This window comes from Oryctolagus cuniculus, chromosome 6, assembly GCF_051225735.1.
Source record: "Oryctolagus cuniculus isolate XC-2025 breed Fujian yellow rabbit chromosome 6, ASM5122573v1, whole genome shotgun sequence".
Classification (NCBI taxonomy): domain Eukaryota; kingdom Metazoa; phylum Chordata; class Mammalia; order Lagomorpha; family Leporidae; genus Oryctolagus; species Oryctolagus cuniculus.
This window is the reverse complement of record NC_142872.1, coordinates 88,984,489-89,012,075: the sequence shown is the minus strand read 5'-3', so window position 1 is coordinate 89,012,075 and position 27,587 is coordinate 88,984,489. Positions and strand designations below refer to the sequence as shown.

Sequence of the window (27,587 nt, the reverse complement as noted above, 5' to 3'; positions counted from 1 at the left end):
CTAAACACCCCACTTTCATCAATGGACAGACCAACTAGACAGAAAATCAATGAAGAAACAACAAAGCCAATCTACTGTAGGGATCAAATGGACCTATCTGATTTCTACAGACTCTTCTATCCCACAGTTATAGAATACACATTCTTTTCATAAGTGCATGGAACTTTCTCTAGGACAGACCATATGCTAGCACATAAAGCAAGTCTCAGTAAATTCCAAAAATTTGAAATCATCCCATGTATTTTTTGTGACCACAATGAAATGAAGCTGGAAATTAACAACCTATGAATCTCTAGGAAATATGCAAACACATGGAGACTGAACAGCCTGCTCCTGAATTAGCAGTGAGTTGTAGAAGAAATCAAAAAAGAAATAAAAATTTCTGGAAATGAATGAAGATGACAATACAACATATCAAAACTTATGGGATACATTAAAAATTGTGTTAAGAAGGAAGTTTATAGTAATTGGTGCCTACATCAATACATTGGAAATGTATCAAATAAATTAGTTATCAATGCATTTCAAGGACCTAGAAAAACAACAAACTCCAATTAGTAGGAGAAAAGAAATAATTAAAATTAAAGAAATAAACAAAATTGAAACAATACAAAAGATCAGTGAAAGGAAGAGCTGTTTTTATTTTTGAAAATATTAATGCACCATTGACCCAACTAACCAAAAAAAAAAAAAAAAAAAAAAAAGGAGAAGATCCAAATCAATAAAACCAGAGATGAAAAGGGGAATGTAACAATGGATACCACAGAAATAAAAAAAAATCATTAGGAATTACTACAAACAGCCATATGCTAACAAATTGGAAAATATAGATGAAATTGATAGATTCCTGGACACATTCAATCTACAAAATTGAGACATGAAGACACTGAAACAAACAGACCAATAACCTAGATGGAGATTGAATCAGTAATAAAGGCCCTCCCAATAAAGAAACTAACTGATAGAATAAAAAAGGGAGAGAATGAGCCAACATGGGAAGCAGAATACACAGCAGACTCATAGAATGGCAGATGTCCTAAATAGCACTCTGGCCTCAGAATCAGCCCTTAATGCATTCGGATCTGGCTGAAGAGCCCATGAGAGTATTTTAGGCATGGAAAGCCAAGACACTCTGGCAGAAGAAGAAGAAGAAGGAGAAGGGGAAGGGGAAGGGGAAGGAGAAGGGGAAGGGGAAGGGGAAGGGGAAGGGGAAGGGGAAGGGGAGGAGGAGGAGGAGGAGGAGGAGGAGGAGGGGGAGGAGGAGGAGGAAGAAGAAGAAGAAGAAGAAGAAGAAGAAGAAGAAGAAGAATGAGAAGGAGGAGAAGGAGAGGAAGAGAAGAAGAAGAAGAAGAAGAAGAAGAAGAAGAAGAAGAAGAAGAAGAAGAAGAAGAAGAAGAAGAAGAAGACGGCCATCAAAAAAGGAGGTACCTTTCTCTGAAGGGAGGGGAGAACTTCCACTTTGACTATGACCCTGTCTGAATAAGATAAGAGTCGGTGAACTCAAAAGGCTTCCATAGCCTTGGCAATTCATAACTGGAGCATAGGGAGATTACTGACACCATAAACAAGAGTGTCAAATTGTTAAGTCAACAACAGGAGTCACTGTGTACTTACTCCTCATGTGGGATCTGTCCTTAAAGTGTTGTCCAATGTGAAGTAATGCTATAACTAGTACTGAAACAGTATTTTACACTTTGTGTTTCTGTGTGGGTGCAAACTGATGAAATCTTTACTTAATATATACTAAATCGATCTTCTGCATATAAAGAGAATTGAAAATGAATCTTGATGTGAATGGAATGGGAGAGGGAGTGGGAGATGGGAGGGGTGCGAATGGGAGGGAAGTTATGGGGGGGAATCCATTGTAATCCATAAACTGTACTTTGGAAATTTATATTTACTAAATAAAAGTTAAAAAAAAAAGCCCAGGATTAGATGGCTTCACTGTTGAATTCTACCAGACATTTAAAGAAGAATTAATTCTAATTCGTCTCAAGTTATTCACAACAATTTAATAGGATGGAATCTTCCCAAACTCCTTTGATGAGGCCAGCATCAATGTAATTCCAAAACCAGAAAAAAATATACAACAAAGAAGGACAAATTTAGACCAATACCCCAATGAACAGAGATGCAAAAATCCTCAACAAAACACTAGCCAATGGAATCCAACACATCAGAAAGATCAACTACCCAGACCAAGTGGGATTTATCCCTGGTATGCAGGGATGGTTCACCATCTGCAAGCCAATATGATAACAAATTAACAAATTGAAGTATAAAAATCATATGATTATCTCAATAGAGACAAAGAAAACATTTGATAAAATACAATATGCTTTTAAGATAAAAGCCTTAGGCAAATTGAATATAAAATAACATTCCTCAACATAATCAAGGCAGTATATGTCAAACCCACAACCAGTATCATATTGAATGGGGAGCAGTTGGAAGCATTTTCACTAAGGTAAATAACCAGATAAGGATACCCACTTTCACCATTGATATCAATATAATCCTGGAAGTTTTAGCTGGAGTCATTAAGAAAGCAAAATAAATCACAGGACTAAAAATGGAAAGGAGGAAGTCAAATTATTCCTTTTGCAAAATGATGTGATTCTATATGGGAAACAAAAGACTTCACTAAGACAACTGGAGCTCATAAGAGAGTTTGGCAAAGTCACAGGATATAAAATCAACAGACAATAATCAGTAGCCTTTGTATAGACAAAAAATTCCATGGTTGAAAAAGAACTTTTAAGTTCAGTCCCCTTCACAATAGCTAAAAAATTAAATATCTTTGAATAAATTTACCAAGCATGTCAAAGTTCTCTACGATAAAAATTATAAAACAGTAAAGAAAGAAATAGAAGGAGACACAACACATGGAAAAAATCCTTGTTTATGGATTGGAAGAATTAATATCATAAAAATGTCCATACTATCCAAAGCAATTTACAGATTCAATGCAATCCCAATTAAAATACTAAGGACACTGATCTCAGATCTAGAAAGAATGATGCTAAAATTCTTATGGAAACAAAATGGACCTCAAGTAGGTAGAGTAATCTTAAACAATAAAGCTGGAGGCATCACAATATTAGCTTTCAATACATATTATAGAGCAGTTATAGCCAAAACAACCTGGTACTGGTGCAAAAATTAACAAGTAGACCAGTGGAACAGAATATTATCCCAGAAATCAATCCACACATCTACAACCAACTAATCTTTGACAAATGAACTAAGATCACACCCTGAATAAAGGACAATCTCTTCAACAAATGGTGCTGGGAAAATTGGATCTCCACATGTGGAATATGAAGCAAGACCCCTGTCTTACACCTTATACAAAAATGAACTCAAAATGGATTAAGGATCTACATTTACAATCTGATACCATCAAATTACTAGAGGAGAACAATGGTGAAACTCTGAAAGACACTGGCATAGGCAAAGACCTCTTGGAAAAGACCCCAGAAGCACAGGCAATCGAAGCAAAAAGAGGTAAATAGGATTGCATCAAGCTAAGAAGGTTCTATACTACAAAGGAAACACTTAACAATGTGAAGAGGCAAATGACAGAATGGGAGAAAATATTTGCAAACTATGCAACTGATAAAAGGTTGATATCCAAAATTCATGAAGAGCTCAAGAATCTCAACAACAATACAACTAACGATCCAGTTAAGAAATGAGAAAATGCCTTTAGGGCTGATTCTGAGGCCAGAGTGCTATTTAGGACATCTGCCATTCTATGAGTCTGCTGAGTATCTCACTTCCCATGTTGGATCACTCTCCCCTTTATTTACTCCATCAGTTAGCGTTAGCAGGTACTAGACTTGTCTATGTGCTCCCTTTGACTCCCAGTCCCTTCACCATGACCAACTGTGAACTGAAACTGATCACCTGGAACAGTGAGATGGCATTGGTACATGCCACCTCGATGGGATTGAATTGGAATCCCCTGGTATGCTTCCAACTCCACCACTTGGGGCGAGTCAGCCTGAGCATGTCCCAAATTATACATCTCTTCCCTCTCCCATTCCCACCACCATGTTCAACAGGGATCACATTTCAGTTAATTTTGAACACTTAAGAATAACTGTGCATCAATTACAGATCTAAACCAGTCATATTAAGTAGAACAGATAAAAAAACTACTAAGAGGTATAATGTATTTAGTTGTTCATTAACAGTCAGGGCTATGCTGATCAAGCCACCATTTCCCATAGTGTCCACCTCACTCCAACAGGTTTCCCTCTTGGTGTTCAGTCAGTCGTCACCGATCAGGGAGAACATATGGTATTTGTCCCTTTGGGACTGGCTTATTTCACTCAGCATGATGTGTTCCAGATTCCTCCATTTTGTTGCAAATGACTGGATTTCGTTGTTTCTTACTGCGGTATAGTATTCTAAAGAGTACATATCCCATAATTTCTTTATCCAGTCTATCGTTGATGGGCATTTAGGTTGGTTCCAGGTCTTAGCTATTGTGAATTGAGCTGCAATAAACATTAGGGTGCAGACCTCTTTTTTGTTTGCCAATTTAAATTCCTTTGGGTAAATTCCAAGGAGTGGGATGGCTGGGTCGAACGGTAGGGTTATCTTCAGGTTTCTGAGGAATCTCCAGACTGACTTCCATAGTGGCTTGACCAGTTTGCATTCCCACCAACAGTGGGTTAGTGTCCCTTTTTCCCCACATCCTCGCCAGCATCTGTTGTTGGTAGATTTCTGCATGTGAGCCATTCTAACCGGGGTGAGGTGAAACCTCATTGTGGTTTTGATTTGCATTTCCCTGATTGCCAATGACCTTGAACATTTTTTCATGTGCCTGTTGGCCATTTGGATTTCCTCTTTTGAAAAATGTCTATTGAGGTCCTTGGCCCATCTCTTAAGTGGGTTGTTGGTTTTGTTTTTGTGGAGTTTCTTGATCTCTTTGTAGATTCTGGTTATTAACCCTTTGTCTGTTGCATAGTTTGCAAATATTTTTTCCCATTCTGTCGGTTGTCTTTTCACTCTCCTGACTGTTTCTTTTGCAGTACAGAAACTTCTCAATTTGATGCAATCCCAATAGTTGATTTTGGCTTTGACTGCCTGTGCCTCCCGGGTCTTTTCCAGAAATTCTTTGCCTGTGCCAATATCTTGAAGGGTTTCTCCAATGTTCTCTAGTAACTTGATGGTGTCAGGTCGTAGATTTAGGTCTTTAATCCATGTGGAGTGGATTTTTGTGTAAGGTGTAAGGTAGGGGTCTTGCTTCATGATTCTGCACGTGGAAATCCAATTTTCCCAGCACCATTTATTGAATAGACTGTCCTTGCTCCAGGAATTAGTTTTAGATCCTTGATCAAATATAAAGGCATTCGGAGCTGGCTGAAAAGCTCATGAGAGTATTTCAGGCATGGAAAGCCAAGACACTCTGGCAAAAGATCTCTGCGAGTGAGATCCCAGTGGAAAGAACAGGCCATCAAAGAAGGAGGTACCTTTCTCTGAAGGGAGGAGAGAACCTCCACTTTGACTATGACCTTGTCTAAACAAGATAAGAGTCGGAGAACTCAGAGGGCTTCCATAGCCTTGGAAACTCATGACTGGAGCATAGGGGGATTGCTGATGCCATAGACAGGAGTGTCAATTGGTAAAGTCAGCAACAGGAGTCACTGTGCACTTACTCCTCATGTAGGATCTCTATCCTTAATGTGCTGTGCATTGGGATTTAATGCTATAACGAGTACTCAAACAATATATTTCACTTTGTGTTTCTATGGGGGTGCAAACTGTTGAAATCCTTACTTAATGCATACTAAACTGATCCTCTGTAAAAAAAAAAAAAAAAGAAAGAAATTATCAATTCCCAACTTGACTCTCACTGGGATTAAACATGACAATAGGTCTAATCTGATTTCATCATCATTTTAAAAAATCATCTATTATTTTTCACTTTATGTTTCTGTGTGGGAGCAAACTGTTGAAATCCATACTTAATGTATACTAAGCTGATCTTCTGTATATTAAGATAATCGAAAATGAATCTTGATGTGAATGGAAGGGGAGAGGGAGTGGGAAAGGGGAGGGTTGTGGGTGGGAGGGACGGTATGGAATAAAAAAGAAAAAAAAAAAAAAAGAAGTTGGTTGAACCCACAGATATAGAACCTAGAGTTACAGATGACCAAGCATACTTGAAAAGAATTAAGTCTCTCATAGAATGGCAGATGTCCTAAATGGCACTCTGGCCTTAGAATCAACCCTTAAGACATTTGGATCCAGCTAAAAAGCCCATGAGAGTATTTCAGGCATGGAAAGCCAAGACACTGTGGCAAAAAAAAAAAATGACCTAATTGAAAGATCTCTCTCTGTGAGTGAGATACCAGTGGAAAGAACAGGTCATCAAAGAAGGAGGTATCTTCTCTGAAGGGAGGAGAGAACTTCCATTTTGACTATGGTCTAATCTAAATAAGATCAGAGTTGGTGAACTCAAGAGGCTTCCATAGCCTTGGCAGCTCATGACAAGAGCCTTGTGTGATTACTGATGTCATAAATAAGAGTGTCAATTGTTAAATCAACAACAGGAGTCACTGTGCACTTACTCCTCATGTAGGATCTCTGTCCTTAATGTGTTGTACTATGTGAATTAATGGTATAATTAGTACTCAAACAATACTTTATACTTTGTGTTTCTGTGTGGGTGCAAACTGTTGAAATCTTTACTTAGTATATACTAAATTGATCTTCTGTACATAAAGATAATTGAAAATGAATCTTGATGTGAATGAGATGGGAGAGGGAGTGGGAGATGGGATGGTTGTGGGTGGGAGGGAGGTTATGGGGAGAAAAAGCCACTATAATCCAAAAGTTGTACTTTGGAAATTAATATTTATTAAATAAAAGTTTAAAAAAAGAAAAAAAAAAAAAAAAAAAAAAAAAAAAAAAAAAGAAATGAGAAAAGGACTTGAACAGGCAGTTTTCAAAAGAGGAAATTCAAATGGCCAACAGACATGAAAAAATGTCCAGGATCACTAGAAATCAGGGGAGTGTAAATAAAATGCAATTGAGGTTTTACCTCACTCGAGTTAGAATGACTTTCATACAGACATCAAAAAAACAGTAAATGTTGATGAGGATGTAGGGAAAAAAAGGTACCCTAATCCACTGTTGGTGGGAATGGAAACTGGTGTGGCCATTGTGGAGGACAGAATGGAGATTACTCTGAATGCTGAAAATAGATCTACCATAATGACCCAGCAATTCCACTCCTGAGAATTTCCCCAAACAAAATAAAATCAGCATATGAAAGGGTTATTTGTACCCCATATTTATTGCAGCTCAATTCACAATAGCTAAGATATTGAATCAACCTAGATGTTCATCAGCCAATGAGTGGATAAAGAAAATGTGGTATATATGCACTCTTGAGTATTTCTCAACCATAAGAAAGAGTGAAATCCCTCTTTTGAAGCAAAATTGATGAAACTGGACATCATTATACTTAGTGAAATAAGCTAGTTTCTGAAAGACAAATACCATATCTTTTTCTTGATCTGTGGTAAGCAGTAGAGTAAAAAAGTATAATGTCCATTTGTGCAATTGGCAATTTGAGAATTATTGTTTACAATCCTTGTCTCTACGGTTGTTGAACAATGCCCTTTTATTTTCTTACTTTTTGTTGAATTCTTTACTTAGTAGAGGGTAAATACGATGATTAGAAAGCAAACTGAAACAATTCATTGTAAAAATTAAAAGAAAGAACAAGAAAGAAAGGAGGAGGAAGGATAGTGTGGAAAGTATCACTGTGCTCCTAAATATGTATACATGAAATGCATGAAATTTGCTCACCTTATATAAATATAAAAAAAGTTTTAAAAAAGGAACTGTGGCATCTTTGCTGCAAAGTGCCTTGGGGACCCCGGGAGAGGTGATGTGATTTGCTGATGCTCAGTTAGGATCACTTCCATATAAATGACTTCTTATACCCAGTTTCAAGTGGAAACAGCAATAAAACCCCCTCTTGGTGTAGCTTTGTCTACTTGCTGCTGTCAATTTCCTATCACAACAAGTCATACTCAGTAGCCAATGAAAATTTCCAGAGAATATTAAGTGGACAAACTTTTTATATCTTATAGTGAATTAATTGAAAGTTTTTGTATATTATATAGGTAATGTGATGTTTAAAGTTTCACAAGGATTGAGGAAAGAGATATGAGAGATAATGTAAAGACATGAGGGATTTTCCATACTATGTTTTTTTTTTTTTTTTTTTTGTACAACAAATATTCACTGACTTCCTACGGTGTTCCATAAACTAAGGCTGGTCCTGGAATCCTAGGTTAGGTAAGATGTGGTCCACACTTGTTCTGAGTAAGGTATGCAGTTAAACAAATAATGACCAGAACCTAGGTTCAAAGATATGCTCAGGGTTGACTGAGGCACTGGCAGGAGGGTCTTTGTGAGAAGAATATAAAAGAGCTTTGCTAGAGTGTGCGTGTTTCCCCAGTGTTTAAGTGTTAGAAAACTGATCCTTAGTAGGAGGTCATTAAGTTATGGACTAGAGTAGTTATTGCTGAAGTGAGCTAGGGTTTCTGATAAATGGAGAAGTTTGCCCTTCCCCTCCACCCCCGCTTCTCTTGCCTTTCCGCCATCACCATGGGATGAAGCAACAAAAGCATCCTTACTGGATGCCAGAAACTTAACATTGGACTCTCCAGCCCTCAGAATGGTGAGAAACAAATTTCTATTGTTTATAAATTACCCAGTTGTGGTGTGCTGGTAAAGCAGCACAAAGACAAGCCTGTAGCGGCTGTTAGTTTTGCTGCAGGGTGAATGGTTTGTTCCTCAGAAATTTTTGCACTGAAACCGAATCCCTATGTGTAGTGATGTTAGAAGAGGGAGCCTTTGGGAAATCAATACATCACAAGTACAGAGCCCTTATGAGTAGGATCGAGGCCCCTCAGAACTGCCTTGCCCCCTTCACTTTGTGGGGACACAGTGAGAACACATCCCTTTGTGACCCAGAAAGCAGTATTCACCAGACCCGCAATCTGCAAGTGATTTGATCTTGGTCTTCTCAGCTTGTGTGAGAATAAACAAACAAACAAACAAACAAATATCCTATCAACCCAACCCCTAAAAAACTAAGACAGGAGGTAAAGATGTCTCATTTAAGAATGGACTCTATGTGTGAGAGAAGGGAAGATTGAAGAAGTATGTCCAAGTTTCTAATTCATGTGAAGAGAAATAATTTATACCAAGGCAGATAGAGGTGAGCAAAGGAAAAACTTCCTCCTCAATCTCTGCCCACAAATACCCTAATCTGACTCCATTTGTTCCTACATTGACTCATTCATTGAATATCCCTTCTTGGAATATTATGTCCATTATGTCAGAAAATGAATTTATTCTGGTGAGCAACATGATTTCAAAAAGTTTCATTTGTGTTGTTTCCAAGGAAAAAGCACATTATGCAATGAAAGCATAAAATAATATATCACAAGGACCTAAGTGTTATCTGAGGAAGATTAAAGGAAAGAGGACAAAATTGTTACTTTAATCCTCACAGACCCAAGTCATTACTATTTGGTGTTCAGTTAGTTTTTCCTTCAGCATTCACATCATCAGGGAGGACATACAGTGTTTGTCTTTCTGCACCTGCCTTGTTCCTCTTAGCACAGTGTTAAGTGTTCCTCGAGTTTGATATATATTGTTGCAAATGGCAGGATTCCGTTCTTTCTATGGCTGAATGATAGTCTATTGTGTATATCTACACCACATTTTCTTTTTTTTTCATTTATTTGACAGGTAGAATTATAGACAGTGAGCGAGAGAGACAGAGAGAAAGGTCTTCCTTCCATTGGTTCACTCCCCAAATGGCCGCCATGGCCGGTGCTGCACCCATCCGAAGCCAGGAGCCAGGTGCCTCCTCCTGGTCTCCCATGTGGGTGCAGGGAGCCGTCATACAAGCACTTGGGCCATCCTCCACTGCCTTTCTGGGCCACAGCAGAGAATTGGACTGGAAGAGGAGCAACTGGGACTAGAACCCAGCGCCCATATGGGATGCCAGTGCCGCAGGTGGAAGATTAACCAAGTGAGCCACGGCGCTGGCCCCAACACACATTTTCTTTATTATGATATTCTTCTTGAGAGGGAATGTCTTGATAATCTACCCAAGGATTGACATCTTGTGTCTCAACCACAAACTGTAGTGAGGATCCTATTCTGTGCTGACTCCAAAGTATGCAGTGGCTGCTGATCCCCACTGTTTGACAGTAGCTTGATCTCCTTGTTTACATTTTGCAGATGAGTTCATTTTCAAATGCCTGCCCTGTTTTCTTAGAGATGTCTTGTCTAGGAGTGTACAAAATCTAGTTCTTGTTCTGATATGATGTAGTGGAGACTCAATTCATCTCCCCACAGTTTGACTGTCAAAATTACTAAAAATCTAAAGCAGGATCTCTGCTTGCTTCCCACAAATATTTGAAAATGTGTCAAACATCTTCCTGAACTCTAAATTTATGGTAGTATCATCCCATCAAACTTGAGAATTTTGAAATCTATTTTGAAAACATAAGTCGCTGGGCCCAGAGAATTTATTTAACAATATAAAAATTCAGAATCTTTTTATTGAATGTAATGTGCAATAAATATTTCTTTGGTATGTATAAAGAAAATCTGTAGGAATATCTATAGAATTAGGCACAAAATGTAGGTAATTCTGTGTCACACATTAGTGCAGAAGCACTTAACAACTAAGTGGGCAAGACAGATCTCACTGCTGGGTATTTTTCTAAGTTCTGGGGTTACAACAGGGAACAGAAGGCCTCTGATACTTCCTTTTCCTGGTGGGTGACCTTGTGATCATGTTACTTCTCTGCAAACTGAGGAAGGGAAATTTGAAAATTATCATGCAAGCTAATTAATTTTCTCTGATGTTAGCTTCTCTTGTAATGTCAAGAGGAGACATGGTTTCTCAAAGTTATCATTATTATAGAAATATCATCACATCCTCTTAGATAAAATTCATGGACAGAGAGTCAAATGCAGGAACAGTAGCCTATAGAAAGTCTTGAGGTGGGTAGAGATATGAAATGTTTTTCTAATGTTCCCTCTGATTAAAAGCTCTCCAAACATAACTAGGAAGGGTCAAATGAGCTATTTTCAGTTTTTCAAAGTATTTATTTCCTTTCCAAAAACAGTTACGATTTTCAACATATTTTACTATCAGCACATATGAGGGATCTTCAACATTCAACATATATGAGGAATCTTTAAAAGTTTATGGAAAATGCATGGTGTGAAAAAACTATATATGGATTTCAAAATTTTTGCAACAAAGTACATTTAGATTTAAATGTTCCATCATGCTCTGTCCTGTTCCATCCTGTTCTGTCCTTTTCCACCCCGTTCTGCCCTGTTCCATTCTGTTCCATCCTGTCCTGTCCTGTTCTATCCTCTTCCAACCTGATATATCCAGTCGTGTCCTGCTGCATCCTATTTTGTCCTGTTTGAGCCTGTTTTGTTCTGTTCCATCCAGCTCCATCCTGTTCTGTCCAGTTTCATCCCGTTCTGTTCTATTCCATCCCATTCTGTCATATTCCATCTGTTCCATCCTGTTCCTTCCTGTTCCGACCTGTTCTGCCCAGTTTCATCCAATTTTATCCTGTTCCGTCCCATTCTATCCTGTTCCATCCTGTTCTATCCTGCTCCATCCTGTTCCAACCCATTCTTTTTTTTTCAATCTCACAAAAACAAATTTATTTCATTTTATTTTTTTTTCTTTTCTTTTTTTATTTAATAAATGTGAATTTACAAAGTTCAACTTTTGTATTGTTGTGGCTCCCCCCCCCCACCTCCCTCCCTCCTGCGGCCCTCCCCTCTCCCACTCCCTCTCCCATCCCGCCCTTCATTGAGTTTCTATCCTGAACCATCTTGTTCTATCCTATTAAGCCCTGTTCCACCCTTTTCCATCCTGTTCTGTCCTGTTCCGCCCTGTTCCATCATGTTTTGTCCTGTTCCATCCTGTTCTGCCCTGTTCCATCCTGTTTTGTCTTGTTCCGTCCTGTTCCATCTTGTTCCATCCTGTTCTGTCCTGTTCCATCCTGTTCCATCTTGTTCCATCCTGTTCTGTCCTGTTCCATCCTGTTCCTTCTTGTTCTGTCCTGATCCATCCTGTTCTATCCTGTTCCTTCCTGTTCCATCTTGTTCCATTCTGATCTGTCCTGTTCTGTCCTGTGCCTTCCTGTCCTGTCCTGTTCCATCCTCTTCTATCCAGTTTCACGCCATTCTATCCTGTTCCGTCCCATTCTATCCTGTTCCATCCTGTTCTGTCCTATGCCATCTTGTTCCATCCCGTTCTGTACTGTTCCATTCTGTTTTTTCCTGTTACATCCTGTTCCATTCTGATATGTCCTGTTCTGTCTTTTTCTGTTCCATCCTTTTCTGTCAAGTTCCATCCCATGTGATCCTGTTCCATCATGTTCTAACCTGTTCAATCCTTTTCCATTTTGTTTTATCCTGTTCTGTCCTGTTCCATCTTATTACATCGTGTTTTGTCCTGTTCCATCCTGTTTCTTCTTGTTCTGTCCTGTTCCATCCAATTCCATCCTGTTCCATCCGATTCTGTCCTGTTCCATCTGTTTTGTCCTGTTCCATCCTGTTACTTCCTGTTCTGTCCAGTTCCCACTACTTCTGTCCTGTTCCATCCTGTTCCACACTGTTCTGTCCAGATCCATCCTGTTCTGTCCTGTTCCCTCCTGTTCTGTCCAGATCCATATTGTTCCTTCCTGTTCTGTCCTGATCCATTCTGTTCTGTCCTGTCCTGTTCTGTTCCATCCTGTTCTATCCTGTTCCACCCTGTTCCATCTTGTTCATTCCTGTTGCATCTGGTTCAAACCTGTTCTGTTCTGTTCCATCATGTTCCATCCAGTTCCATCCTGTTCCATTCTGTTCCATCCTGTTCTGTCCTGTTCCATCCTGTTTCTTTCTATTCTGTCCTGATCCATCCTGTTCCATCTTGTTCCTTCCTGTTTTTCTCTGTTCCATCCTGTTTCATCCTGATCTGTTCTGTCCTTTTCAATCTTTTCCTATTCCATACTGTTACATCCTTTTCTGTCCAGTTCCATCCCATTCTATCCTGTTCCATCCCATTCTGTCTTGTTCCAACCTTTCCCATCCTGTTCTATCCTTCTCTGTCCTGTTCCATAAAATTCTGTCCTGTTCCATCCTGTTTTGACCCGTTCCATCCTGTTCTATCCTATTCTGTCCTGTTCTGTCCTGTTCTTTCCTGTTCTGTCCTGACCCATCCTGTTCCATCCTTTCTGTGCCTTTCCATCCTGTTCTGTCCTTTTATATCCTTTTACATCCTGTTCCATCTTGTTCTGTCCTGTTCTGTCCAATTCCATCCTGTTCCATCCTGCTCCATCCTATTCTGTCTTGTTCCATCTTGTTCTTTCCTGTTCCATCCTGATTTGTGCTGTTCTGTCTCATTCTATCCTGTTCCATCCTGTTCTATCTTGTTTTATCCTGTTCTGACTTTTCGACCCTGTTGCATCCAGTTCTAATTTTTCCATCCTGTTCCATCCTACTCCATCCTATTCTGTCCTGTTCCATACTGTGGTGTCCTGTTCTGCCCAAAACCATCCTGTTCCATCCTACTCCATCGTGTACTGTCCTGTTCCATCCTGTTCTATCTTATTCTGACCTGTTCCACCCTGTTTTGTCCTATTCCATCCAATTCCATCTTGTTATGTGCAAAGCCTGTTATGTCCTGTTCCATCCTGTTGCATCTTGTTCGTTCCTGTTCCATCCTGTTTTGTCCTGTGCCATCCTATTTTGTCCTGTTCCATTCTGTTCTGAACAGTTCCATCCTGTTTTGACTTGTGTTATCCTGTTCATTCCAATTCCATCCTGTTCTGTCCAAATCCATCCTGTTCCATCATGTTCTGTGCTGTTTCATCCTGTTCCATCCTGTTCTATCCTGTTCTGTCCTCTCCATCCTGTTCTGTGCCGTTCCACCCTGTTCCATCCTGTTCTGTCCTGTTCCATCCTGTTTTGACCTGTTCCTTCCTGTTTTTTCCTGTTCCATCCTGTTCTGTTCTGATCTATCCTGTTTGTCCCAGTTCCATCCTGTTCTTTCCTGATCCATCATATTCCATTCTGTCCTATCCTGTTCTGTCCTGTTCTATTCTGTTCTGTCCTAATCCATCCTGTTCTGTTGTGTTCCATCCTGATGTATCTATTTCCCATTCCGTTCTATCCAGTTCCATCTCTATCATCCTGCTCAATCCTGTCTGTCCTGTTCCAGCCTGTTCCAACTTGTTCTTTCCTGTTCCATTCTGTTTTTCCCTGTTCCATCCTGTTCCACCCTCTTCCATCCTGTTCTGTCCAAGTCTATCATGTTCCATTCTGTTCCACCCTGCTCAATCCTATTCTATCCTCTTCTGTCCTGATCCATCCTGTTATATTCTGCTCTGTCCTGTTGCACTGTGTTCTATATTGTTCTGTCCTGATCCATCCTGTTCTTTCCTATTTTATCCTATTCCATCCTGTCCCATCCTGTGCTGTCCTGTTCCATCCTGTTTTGTCCTTTTCCATACCGTTTTGTTCTGTTCCATATTGTTCCATCCTACTGCATCCTATATTGTCCTATTCCATCTTGCTGTATCTTATTCTGTCCTGTTCCATCCTGTTTTGTCCTGTTCCATCCTTCTCTGGCCAAAGCCATCCTGTTCCATCCTGTTGCATCCTGCTACATCCTGTTTTATGCTATTCTGTTCTGTTCCACACTGTTCTGTACTGTTCCATCCTGTTTTGTCCAGTTCCATCATATTTTATCCTGTTCTGTTTTGTTCCATACTGTTCTATCCTGTTCCGTTGTTTTGTAATGTTCCATTTTCTTTTTTCCTATTCTGTCCTGTTCCATCATGTTCCATCCTGTTTTGTCCAGTTCAATCCTTTTTTATCCTGCTCTATCCTGTTCTGCCCTGTTCCACCCTGTTCCATCCTGCTCCATCGTGTTCTGTACTGTTCTATCCTGTTCCATCTTGTTCTGTCCTATTCCATTTTGTTCTTTCCTGTTCCATCCTGTTTTGACTTGTTCCATCCTGTTCATTCCAGTTCCATACTGTTCTTTCCTATTTCATCCTGTTCTGTCCTGATCCATCCTATTCCACCCTTTTCTCTGCTGTTCCATTATGTTCTGTCCTGTTCAATTCTGTTCTGTCCTGTTCCATCCTTTCCCATCCCATTCCTTCCTGTTCCATCCCGTTCTATCCTGTTCCCTCTGTTCCATCCTGTGCCATCCCATTCTTTCCTGTCCATATGGTTCCATCCTACTCTATCCTATACTATCCTGTTCCATCCTGTTGTATCATGTTCTGTCCTGTTCCATCCTGTTTTATCCTGTCTGTCCTGTTCAATCTTGTTCTGTCCAAAGCCATCCTGTCTGTCCTGTTTCATACTGCTCCAGCCTGTTCTGTCCAAGGTCCATCCTGTTCCGTCCTCTTCCATCCTGCTCCAACCTGTTCTGTCCTGTTCCATCCTTTATTGTCCTGTTCTGTCCTGTTGTTTCCTGTTCCATCCTATTGTATACTATTCTGTTCCATCCTGTTGTATTATATTCTGTCCTGTTCCATCCTGTTTTGTCCTGTCTGTCCTATTCCTTTCTATTCTGTCCAAAGTCCTCCTGTTCCACCCTCTTCCATCCTGCTCCATCCTATTCAATGCTATTCTGTGCTGTTCCACCCTGTTCTGTCCTGCTCCATCCTGTTTTGACCAGTTACATCCTGTATCATCCTGTTTTGTCCTGTTCCATCCTGTTCTGTCCTGTTCCACCCTGTTCCCTCTTCTTTTGTCCTATTTTATACCGTTTGAATCTGTTCCATCCAGTTCTATCCTATTCTGTCCTGTTCCATCCTGTTCTGTCCAGTTCCATCCTGCTCTGTCCAGTTCCATCCTGCTCCATTCTCCTTTTTCCTGTTCCATCCTGTTCCATCTTGTTCTGTCCTGTTCAATCCTATTCTGTCCTGTTCCATCCTGTTCTATTCTGTTCTGTCCTAGCCCATCCCGTTCTGTCTTGTTCATTCCTGTTCCATCCTACTCTGTCCAGTTCCTTCCTGTTCTGTCCTGTTCCATCTGTTATTTCCTGTTCCATCAGTTTTGAACTGTTCCATCCTGTTCATTCCAGTTCTCTCCTGTTCTTTTCTGTCCCATCCTGTTCTTTCCTGATCCATTCTATTCCATCTTGTTCTGTGCCATTCCAGCCTGTTCTATCCTGTTCTTTCCTGTTCCATCCTGTTATGTCTGCTCCAATGTGTTTTGTTCTGTTTGTCCTGTTCCATCTTGTTCCATCCTGTTCTATCCAGTTCCTTCCTATTTCATCCTGCTAGATCCTGTTCTATCATGTTACATCCTGTTCCAAATTTTTCTGTCCTATTCCATCCTGTTTTGCCCTGTTCTGTCCTTTTCGATCCTGTTCTGTCCAGATCTATCCTTTCTGTCCTGTTCCATCCTGCTCCATCCTGTTCTATCCTGTTCAGTCCTGTTCCACCCTGTTCTGTCCTGTTCCATCCGGTTCCATCCTGTACCATACTGTTTAGTTCTGTTCAATCCTATTCAGCCCAGTTCCATCCTGTTCCATGCTACTCCATCCTATACTGTCCTGTTCCATCCTCTTGTATCTTGTTCTGTACTGTTCCATCCTGTTTTGTCCTGTTCCATCCTGTTGCATCCTGCTACATCCTGTTTTATGCTATTCTGTCCTATTCTATCCTGTTCTGTCCTGTTCCACACTGTTCTATCCTGTTCTGTCCAGGTCTATCCTGTTCCATCCTGCTCCATCCTGTTCCATCCTGTTCTGTTCTGTTCCATTCTGTTTTGTCCTGTTCCATCCTGTTCCATCTGGTTCTGTTCTGTACCATACTGTTTAGTCCTGTTCAATCCTATTCGGTCCAGTTCCATCCTGTTTTGTCCTGTTCCATCCTGTTTTGTCCTATTCCATCCTGCTCCATTCTACTCCATCCTATACTGTCCTGTTCCATCTTGTTGTTTCTGTTCCATCATGTTCCATCCCATTCTGTTCTGTTGCATTCTGTTCGATTTTGTTCTGTCCTGTTACATCCTCTTCCATCCTGTTCCATTCTATTCTGTCCTGTTCCTTCCTGTTTCATCCTGTCCTGTCCAGTTCCATCCCGTTCTGTCCTGTTCTGTCTGTTTCTTCCTGTTCCATCCCATTCTAATCTATTCCTACCTGTTCTATCCTGTTCCAATCTGTGCTGTCCTGTTCTATCACTTTCTGTCCTTTGCCATTCTGTTCCATCCTGTTCTGTCCTGTTACATCCTGTTCTGTCCTGTTCCTTCCTGTTCCATCCTGTTCCATGCAGTTCTGTCCTGTTGCATTCTCTTCTATCCATTCTGTCCTGTTCCATACTTTTCTATCCTGTTCCATCCTTTTCCATCCCATTCTATCCTGTTCCATCCTGTTTTGGTCCATCCTGTTCCAATCCATTCTGTCCTGTTCCATCTTGTTCCGTCCTGTTCTGTGTTGTTCTGTATTGTTCCATCTTGTTTTGTCCTCTTCCTTCCCTTTCCATCCTGTTCCATCCTTATCTATCCTGTTCCATCCTGTTCCATCCTATTCCATCCTGTTTTGTCCTGTTCCTTCCTCTTCCAGCATGTTCTGCTCTGTTGCATCCTGTCCTGTCCTGTCCTATCCTATTGCAACCTGTTCCATTTTGCTCTGTCCTGTTCCCTCCTGTTTTGTCTTGTTCCATCCTGTTCTTTCCTGTTCCATCCTGATCTGTCCTGTTCCATCATGCTCTTTTTCCATCCTGTTCTATCCTATTCTGTCCTGTTCCATCTTGTTCCATCCCATTCTATCCTGTTCTGTCCTGTTCCATTCTGTTCTTTCTTGTTCCATATTGTTTTGTCCTCTTTTGTCCTGTCCCGTCCTGCTCTGTTCCATCCTGTTCTTCCTGTTCCAACCTGTACCATCCTGTTCCTTCCTGTTCTGTTCCATTCCTTTCTGTCACATTCTCTTGTGTCCTGTTCTATCCTGTTCTGTCCTGTTCCATCCTGTTTCCTCCTGTTCTGTCCTGATCCATCCTGTTCTGTCCTATTCCATCCTGTTCCTTGGGCTTTTTTTTTTAATTTTATAGGCAGGGAGACAGAGACAAATTGAGAAAGAGTGAGGCAGAGAGAGAGAGAGAGAGAGAGCGAGCGCGCGCAATATCAACCACTCAGTCTCCACATGGCCGCAGTGGCCCTGGGTTTGGTCGGAAGCTGGGAGCTGGGATTTCAATGCAGATCTTCCATTTGGGTGGCAGGAACTCAACTACTTGAGCTATTGCCACTGCCTTCCAGAGTCTGCATTAACAGAAAGTTGGAGGCAAAAGCTGGGGATCGATCCTGGATATTTGTAATAGGCTAAATGCTGACCCCTCTGTCAACTGGTGAAGTTCCCCTGGACAATCCAGTTAACCTTTGTGATCCAAAATAAATGCCACAGTCGCAATTTATAATCTAATACCAAAAAAAGTGGTGATCCTCAGAGGAACACAGAATATTTGTGCAAGTTAAATATTTCAACATATTTTACTTCACCTCCACATTTCCATGAATTAAAAACATTCTTTTCTGTGTGTCTGTCAAGCAAGTAACATTTGCTGCAGTAGATGATTCATAAACAAAATGTTGACAGATTATTATGATTACAGATTCCAAAGATTCGATTCTCACAAAAGTGCTCATATATATATATATATATATATAAAGATGAAATACAAATTGAAGAAAGAAATATAAATAGGTCTTTTTATTCATACAAGTGATGCAAAGCACTGACTTTACTTTTGCAAGGTTTTAATTTCATTGTCTTGGAACTGCGATCATAACCTTTATAAAAATAGTTTGTAAAAGACACTGAGAGGTCACTGAGAAAATGGATGGCTGGAAGTGTCTCCTCAAGCAAGTATTACCCGTCAGAAATGTCCATCTGACATGTTAGCCCCATAGAGCCACTTTAGTAATGCAGAGGAAAGATGCAGGGGCTGTTTTTAAGGCTGGTGACAGCTTTCAGTCCAAGAACAAGGCTTACCTTTCTATTTTCAATAATGCAGACATGTTCATTACTTAAAGAGTAAACAAAATGATGAATTATATATTGTCTGCCAAAATACTGTGACATTACCTTATATTTACTCTTTCCTTTCAGAATAAGCTTTCCAGCAGTGTACTTAGACAAAGTGGGTGGCTACCAGTATTGTTTCCTTATGTTTAGATTTCAAAAAAAAAAAAAACAATTCAAAGGACACATCTTGACTGTAAGTTGGTAATGTCATATCCAAAGGGCAGTTCATGATTGCACCTAAAAGCTATATGTTGGCACGGCTTGTGATAGTCTATGAGATCATTGCAATTGGTTTCAGACATTACTTTTTGCTCACATCTGCCTTCTGAAGACCCTGGGACAATTTAATTACATATGCACTTTTGATTCCTACTTCTTTCAATAAAAATGTAAAATTATCCTCGCTTGAGAACTATCAGACTAAAAGGTTTGTGATTACTTTTCATTGTCATCCCTTTTCCAGCAGATTATCATGTCAAGTTGGTCTTGGACATATTTACTTTGTTTTGAGCACTGAAGGCTCTTTCTGACTCTAACTATGATTTGAATTGATGGCAACACAAACCACTATATCCAGATGTCTCTCAGTAACCTAATGGATAGCCCTAATAACAAACACTAGAATTAAACCATTAATAGAATAGACTGCTAGCGGCTGCTTCAATTCATTTGATGGCCATTAAAACAGCTGATTCAGAGATTTCTCTAAAGAAATGTAAGCTAATTAAAGACTTAAAAGTCAGTGGAACTACAGTATCTGCCAGTGGCAACACAATCCATACACACTGACATTATAACTCTGAGGGGAGGCTGAGAGAAGGTCAAAAACATTTGCCCATTTCAGATGAGGCTTATATTTTACATGGTATTTTCCATTTTCTAGTGTTGCTTAATATCACAAGTCTCAAGGAAAAGTTTTTAATATATTTATTGTATGAGAAGAAAGACTATTGATAAACTGCCTTCTGCAGACTTTTATTTTGCTACCTACTCAAAAATATTTTTAAGATATTCAGCTGAAATTTATCAATGTATTAATTTTTTGAAGTATTTATGGAAACCAATTTTCAAATAGTTTCCATTAGGTCCCAATTCCAATTAAAATTGCTCATGCTCATGGTTTTTGGCTGTGCTGCCTATCTTGCTTATGAGTCAGAAGCAAGGTGCTGTCTTTTTATACACTAACTTTACAGACTATGGGTTTGCTAATTGAACTCCTGCAAAGATCACTTTTTGAATTATCCTCAAGGTGAGAAGTGTTGTGATTACAACTGTAATCTGAAGTGTCAGGCACTTTTTGATTCATCTAGCATTAAAAAAAAAAAACCCTTAAGTCAATAAAATAGGTAGTATTATATATTTTCATGTTCTCTTTTTCATTTTTTAATATAAAATACTGATTTTTTTTTGAAAGGCAGAGTTACAGAGAGGAAGAGAGATCTGGTTCACTTCCCAAATAGCTGCAATGACCGTGTTTGGGCCAGGATGAAGACAAGAGCCTGGCTCTATCTGAGTCTCCCACATGGGTGGCAGGAGCCTCTTCCATTACATTCTCAGGTTCATTAGCAGGGAGCTGGATGGGAAGCGAAGCCATTAGGACTTGAACCGGTTCTCCTATGGGATGCTGGCATTGTAGGAAGCAGCTTAACCTGTAGTGCCACAACACTGTTCCCTATTTACATGTTTCCAATGCCTGATATGTTTCATCATAAGGTCTAATGTTTCTTCCATTTGGTCAAATAAATTGAGACAAGCTTCTCCTGTCTACTGAATTCTAGTTCATGTATCATGCACTGCATCTGCCTGGTGGGAATCATTCATCAGACCTTTTTGAAGCTGAGTTCTAGAAGTTACCATGGCTTGCTACTTATCCTCACTTGGTTGAAGAGTCCATTGAACAATCCAGACAATAACTACAATGATAGAACCAATGTTCTGGTTAAGTATGACTTGTTTACCTGAGACAAATTAGTTTTTAAAACTAAGTTAAAATTTAACAGCGATCACTTTTCAGTTAAGTTTCAGCACTTAAGAAGAATTGTGTATTGATTACAGTGTTCAACCAAAAGTATTAAGTAGAACAAACAAACAAAATACTAAGAGGGATAACATATTAAGCTGCTCATCAACAGTCAGGGTGAGGGCTGATCAAGTCACCGTTTCTCATAGTGTTCATTTCACTTTAACAGGTTTCCTTTTTGGTGCTCAGTTAGTTGTCACCTATCAAGGAGAACAAGTGGTATTTGTCCCTTTGGGATTGGCTTATTTCACTCAACATAATGTTTTCCAAATTCCTAACAGGGATCACTTTTCAGTTAAAATTTAAACACCTAAGAACAATTGTGTGTTAATTACAGAGTTCAACCAATGGTACTAGAACAAAAACAAAATACTAAAATGGATAAAGTATTACATTGTACATCAACCGTCAGGACAAGAGCTGATCAAGTCACTGTTTCTCACAGTGGGAATAAGAGAGGGAAGAGATGTGCAATTCGGGACATGCTCAAGCTGACTTGCCTCAAACGGTGGAGTCAGAAACATACCAGGGGATTCCAATTCAATCCCATCAAGGTGGCATGTACCAGTGCCATCTCACTAGTCCCAGTGATCAATTTCTGTTCACAATTGATCGTAATGATAGGACTAAGAACCAAAGGGATCACATAAACAAGAATAGTGTCTGCAAATACTAGCTGATAGAATCAAAAAGGTAGAGAATGATCCAACATGGGAAGTGAGATACACAGCAGACCCATAGAATGGCAAATGTCCTAACGGCACTCTGGCCTCATAATCAGCCCTTAAGGCATGAGGATCCGGCTGAAATGTCCATGAGAGTATTTCAGGCATGGAAAGCCAAGACACTCTGGGGGGAAAAAAAAACCTAAATGAAAGATCTCCACGAGTGAGATCCCAGTGAAAAGAACAGGTCATCAGAGAAGGAGGTACCTTTCTCTGAAGGGAGGAGAGAACTTCCACTATGACCATGGCCTTGTCTAAATATGATCAGAGTCAGAGAACTCAGGGGGCTTCCATAGCCTTGGCAGCTCATGACAAGAGCTTAGGGTGATTCCTGATGCCACAAACAAGAGTGTCAATTTGTTAAGTCAACAACAGGAGTCACTGTGCACTTACTCCTCATGTAGGATCTTTGTCCTTAGTGTGCTGTACATTGAGATCTAATGCTATAACTAGTACTGAAACAGTATTTTTCACTTTATGTTTCTGTGTGGGAGAAAACTGTTGAAATCTTTATTTAATGTATGCTAAACTGATCTTCTGTATATAAAGAGAATCGAAAATGAATCTTGATTTGAATGGAAGGGGAGAGGGAGTGGGAAAGGGGAGGGTTGCGAGTGGGAGGGACGTTATTGGGGGGAACCATTGTAATCCATAATCTGTACTTTGGAAATTTATATTCATTAAATAAAAGTTAAACAAAAACTAAGTTAAAATTTAAAATTTTCTTTTGTATTACAAGAATTCTTAACAGAGTTGTGCCAAAAGTGTCTTATATAATAGTGCATTATCTTTTAACTTCATTTTCCGTGTACTTTTTGTGGTCCTGCGTATATTAGGAAGTTTTCAATATGTGCCATGTGTTGACCTACATTGCTAAATTAGTCACCTAACTGCAGGTCATAGTATATGAGTATCTTTCATTTGGGCATTCTGCAAACACACGACACAGCAGCTAAGCATCCCAGTTACTCTTTCTTAGCATCTGTTGTGTTTTTAATCCCATCTTGAAAGTTCTAATTTTTAGTTTTCTCATAGTATTTCATATAATTTACACACATGCAGGTCTTGCTATAATGTATTACTGTATCGATCATAATGCTATCAGACTTCAGCATTCTGCCACTACCATGTTTACAATTGGTGATGCATAAAACCCCTTTAATTATCCCCTCAGCACAATGTTTAGTCCCTGAAGAAGTTTCTAAAACATGATATGACAGCAATCCTAGACTTCTGAGTCAGTGCCTGCTCCCACACAACTTGGACCAAGAGCTTAGTATTTGGTGCCACCTTATGGATGTACAATTTATGTTGCCATCTTGACTATAACTTTATTGTGCCTAATTAAATCACTCCATATTCAATTGTGAAAGATTTCACAATCCTGTAATATTTACTTTTGGAGGCTTTTCATAGTGAAAAGATGAAGCACTACTTACAGGTGTCTTCTTCTTCCATGGAAATACTGATCACATAACAGGCATACACAAACCCAATCAACTGCAAAGAAGAAAAAATACATCCTTTAAGAACTTCTGAAAATGGCCACATTAAAGAGCCTATATAATTGAATAAAGAATTTATAGGAGCGATGTCTATGTGTTTCTCATATCTTGTTTTAAAATAATAGCTGTGATGTATAAGTGACTTTTTATTTCTATATTGCTTTAATAAATTTCTAAAAGGTACACAGAAGTGGCTGGTGCTTTGGCTTAGTGGGTAAAGCTGCTGCCTGTAATGCCGGCATTCCATATGGGTGCTGGTTCAAGTCCCAGCTGCTCCACTTCTAATCCAGCTCTCTGCTATGGCCTGGGAAAGCAGTAGAAGATGGCCCAAGTCCTTGGGCCCCTGCACAGGAGCTTCATCTAAGTCTCCCACATGGATGGCAAGAGCCCAAACACTTGGGTTATCTTCCACTGCTTTAGACACACCAGCATGGAGCGAGATGGGAAGTGGAGCAGCCAGGATTGAACCTGTACCCATATGGGATATCAGAGTCACAGGTGTTGGCTTAACATGCCAGGCCCTCACTTAGATTTACTAGATGACGTATTTATTTATTTATTGGAAAGACAGAATGAAACACAGAATGAAGGAGAGGGAGTTGGGGGGAGGGAGGGAGATATTCCATTCACTGGTTCACTCTTCAAATGGCTGCAACAACCAGGGCTGCGCTTGGCCGAAGCCAGGACCCAGGAACTCCATCCTGGACTCCCACATGGGTGGCAGGGCCCATATATTTTGACCATGATTCACTGCTAGTCCAGATGCATTAGCAGGGAGATGAATCACAAGCAGAGAAACAGGGACTTGAACTGGTTCTCTGATTTGGATTGCCAGCATCACAGTGGTTTAATCCACTGTGCCACAACACTGGCCCCTTAGATTTTTATTTGAAACTCAAAGTTCTTACATTTCAAAATAGCTATTTTTAGTTTTGACTATTTATAGAGCAATTTGTATGATTAATTATTTTTACTAAAATTATTGTAATATTTAATAGCCACAAAAGGAATCAAAATATGATATTTATAAATTAAATAGCAATCATCTATTTAATTATTTAAAATGCTCTGAGAGTGTAAATTCTGTATAGATACTAAATTGTTTTGTTAATGTATCATCAGAAAATACATTGATTTTCCAGTGATTCATATCAAAAATGAAACAGAAGAGTGACTACTTCTACTTTCGATAAGACTGACTGAAAGAATAAATGCAGGTGTATGCAGCCTTTCCAGTTTTCATATTGCTTTCTGCACTTATACTGACAAGACGATTTTATTCCAAGGAGTCAGAGACACTGCAGGTCCTGGAGGACAAAGCTGTCACTGAGTTTAGTCTAGTCTAAACTCACACTACTTTCAAAGGTGTTAAAAACAGGTACTTCAGTAGCTGTTAGAGTCTGTCCTTTGCCTTTCCTTTGCTAAAGTCTGTTTCTTCCCCCTCATCCCATTATAAAATAGCAATTGAAAATGAAACTTTTCTGGTAGCACCCTGTGTCAAAGGCTGAGGCTCCTGCTGCAGAGAATAATATACCTGGTTTTCCGAATGTCTGAACTTGTTGTCCAGCTCAAGACTGTCTAGACACAGGCCAGGACGTAGTCCTAAGAAGTTGGGGAATGAGGTGTCATAAGAAAGACTTACAGAGAGAGCTGTCAGAGTGCTGGGGGGTTCTCTCATCCATGGGGCAGCTCCTGTCATCTCAAGTCTGGACAGGGAGCACTTCAGAGAATCACCTAGGAAGCCTGGCGTATCTTCCATTTTGGGAACATGGACTTGGCACCTGACTCATACTTGGAAGACCGTGAAAGCAAAAGGACCATGCTGAGAGGGGCTTCTGGCTGCACAGTGTGAAGGGACAGGGTGGAGTGGACCCAGCAGGGCAGGAACTTGCAGGTGTACCCTTCTCCGAGGGTAAAGCCTCCAAAAGGAGCTTCTGGTACTACTCTGCAGTTGGCTTCCACCCAGGAGGACTTCCTGCCAGGGGCAGGGGAGTCTTTAAAAGGAACTTGGCACTTTGTTTATTATTATTTTTCATTTTTTTAAAGATTTACTTATTTATTTGAAAGGCAGAGTTACAGACAGAAAGAGGGGGAGAGAGAGAGAGAGAGAGAGAGAGAGAATGAATCTTCCATCTGCTGGTTCACTCCCCAGATAACCACAAAAGCAGGAGCTGGGACAACTCAAAGCCAAGAACCAGGAGCTTCTTCCTGGTCTCCCACACCCTTGTTGGGGCCCAAGGACTTGGGCCATCCTCTACTGCGTTCTCAGGCCATAGCAGAGAACTGGCTAGGAAGAGGAGCAGCAAGGACTAGAACCGGTGCCCCTATGGGATGCCAGCACTGCAGGCAGCAGCTTTAACACTTGAACTTGATACTTTGAATCTAGAAAGTGAGTAGGGATGTCTAGTGGCCTGGTCAGGAGGCAGATCACCCAGAAAAACGGTGAGATCCCAAAAGAGAAGGTGTGGGATTCTGAAGAAGCATAAGAAGGAGAGGATAAGCTTGTGGGAAGTGTTGGTTCCAGAAGGTATCCTCTGGTAGATGACAGTGGACCAGTCACATTAAGACCTTCTTTACAGGGTCAGCATTGTGGCAAAAGAAGTTAAGCCACTACCTACAGTGCTGGCCTCCCAAATGGGTTCTGGTTCAAGTCCCAGCTGCTCTACTTCCTATCCAGAACCCTGATAATGTGCCTGGAAAAGCAGCAGAGGATAGCCCAAATGCTTGGGCTCCTGCACCCATGTGGAAGACTCAGAAGAAGCTCCTGGCTCCTGGTTTCAGCCTATTACAGCACTGGCCTTTATGGCAGTTTGGGGAGTGACCAGTAGATGGAAGATATCTGTTTTTCTCTCTTTCTCTGTCTGTCTCTAACCCTTCCTTTCAAATATATAAAATAAGTACTGACAAAAAGACCTTATTTCTTACCTCATCTCCCATCATTCCTCTACTTCAGCCCAGGAATAACCCAAAAGAACAACAAATGAAAGAAGTGAGTGAGAAGAGGAGAAAGCTAGTGATGTGACTTTTTTTTTCACTGCAGATCTGCAAATTGAAGCCTGTCTCAAGCTGAGGAAGAGATTATTTTAAAGCAGATCGGGGTTGCATTGACCTCGACTGGAGTATTTCATATCTGAGAGACCAAAAGAACTACAAATCATGATGGAAACATGATTCAAAGGGTGAGATTGAACAAGATCATAGAGTGTACTTGAATGAACAGTGGAAGAATTAGTGAAATCACCTTTTGATTGTATTCTACCAAATTTAGCTTCTAAGTAAACCAGTTATATGCAGAACAATAAATAAACCTGCAATTCCAGTACTGACTATGTTCCAATGCAATTCCTTCCAATCTTCTGTAACTTAGTGGCTTCATATCACAGATACACACTTATGACTCAAGTTAATATACTTCATAAGCTTAATTATTGATGAGTACATAAATTTGCATCATTAAAACATACCATAATATATTTAAGTACTATTTTGTTAGAAGTTTTTTCAAATTATAAATAATATTATTATGAGTATTAATACTTTTCCTGTGTTTTTGATTATCTGAAGTAGAATTATCACAATTAAAATACCATTCAACACATAGATTTATAAGCAGAAGTAATATTTTATATAGATATTTAAACTTTTTTTGTTTGAGAGGTAGAGACCCAGCCAGCCAGCCAAACTGACAGAGTGCTTTCATGTGCTGTTTCAGTCCCACATGCCCATGATGGCAAAGGCTAAGTCAGGAGTCAGGAACTCAGTCCAGGTATCTCTCATGTGGCCGACAGGAACCTAATCACTGAGCCGTCACAATTGCCTCCAAGAATCTGTATTACTAGGAAGCCAGGAATCAAACTCTGGTCCTAAGATGTGAGACACAGATGTCTTAACAGGCATCTGAAACATTAGGCCAAACACCTGCCCCATGTTGAATATTTTTATGACTTTTTACACATTGCATTGGTTTAAAAAGTGTACATTTCTTATTTTACTCTAGCACTGACAATTGTTCCTCTGCCATACCCTTAGTAACATGGAATATTGTTGCTTAAAAATTATGCCAGTAAAATAAACAAAATGACATATCTTTATTAATTAATTTTGCAAACATTTTTCTTTATCTGAGACATTTTTGTATTTTTTTAGCCATTTACTTTTTTTTAAAAAATATTTATTTATTTATTTGAAAGGCAGAGTTACAGAGAGGTAGAGGCAGACAGACTGAG

General features: G+C 39.9%; 1 protein-coding gene across 2 annotated transcripts in view; it reads right to left on the bottom strand.

Moving 5' to 3' along the window:
- The window catches only part of NKAIN3 (sodium/potassium transporting ATPase interacting 3), a 770,560-nt gene that overhangs the window by 72,019 nt on the left and 670,954 nt on the right, over positions 1-27,587 (bottom strand). For both annotated transcript variants that reach the window (XM_008255564.5, XM_051843801.3), the window contains exon 5: positions 23,296-23,356. In XM_008255564.5, coding sequence (XP_008253786.4) covers positions 23,296-23,356 — 61 coding nt within the window. The remainder of the gene's footprint in view (positions 1-23,295; positions 23,357-27,587) is intronic.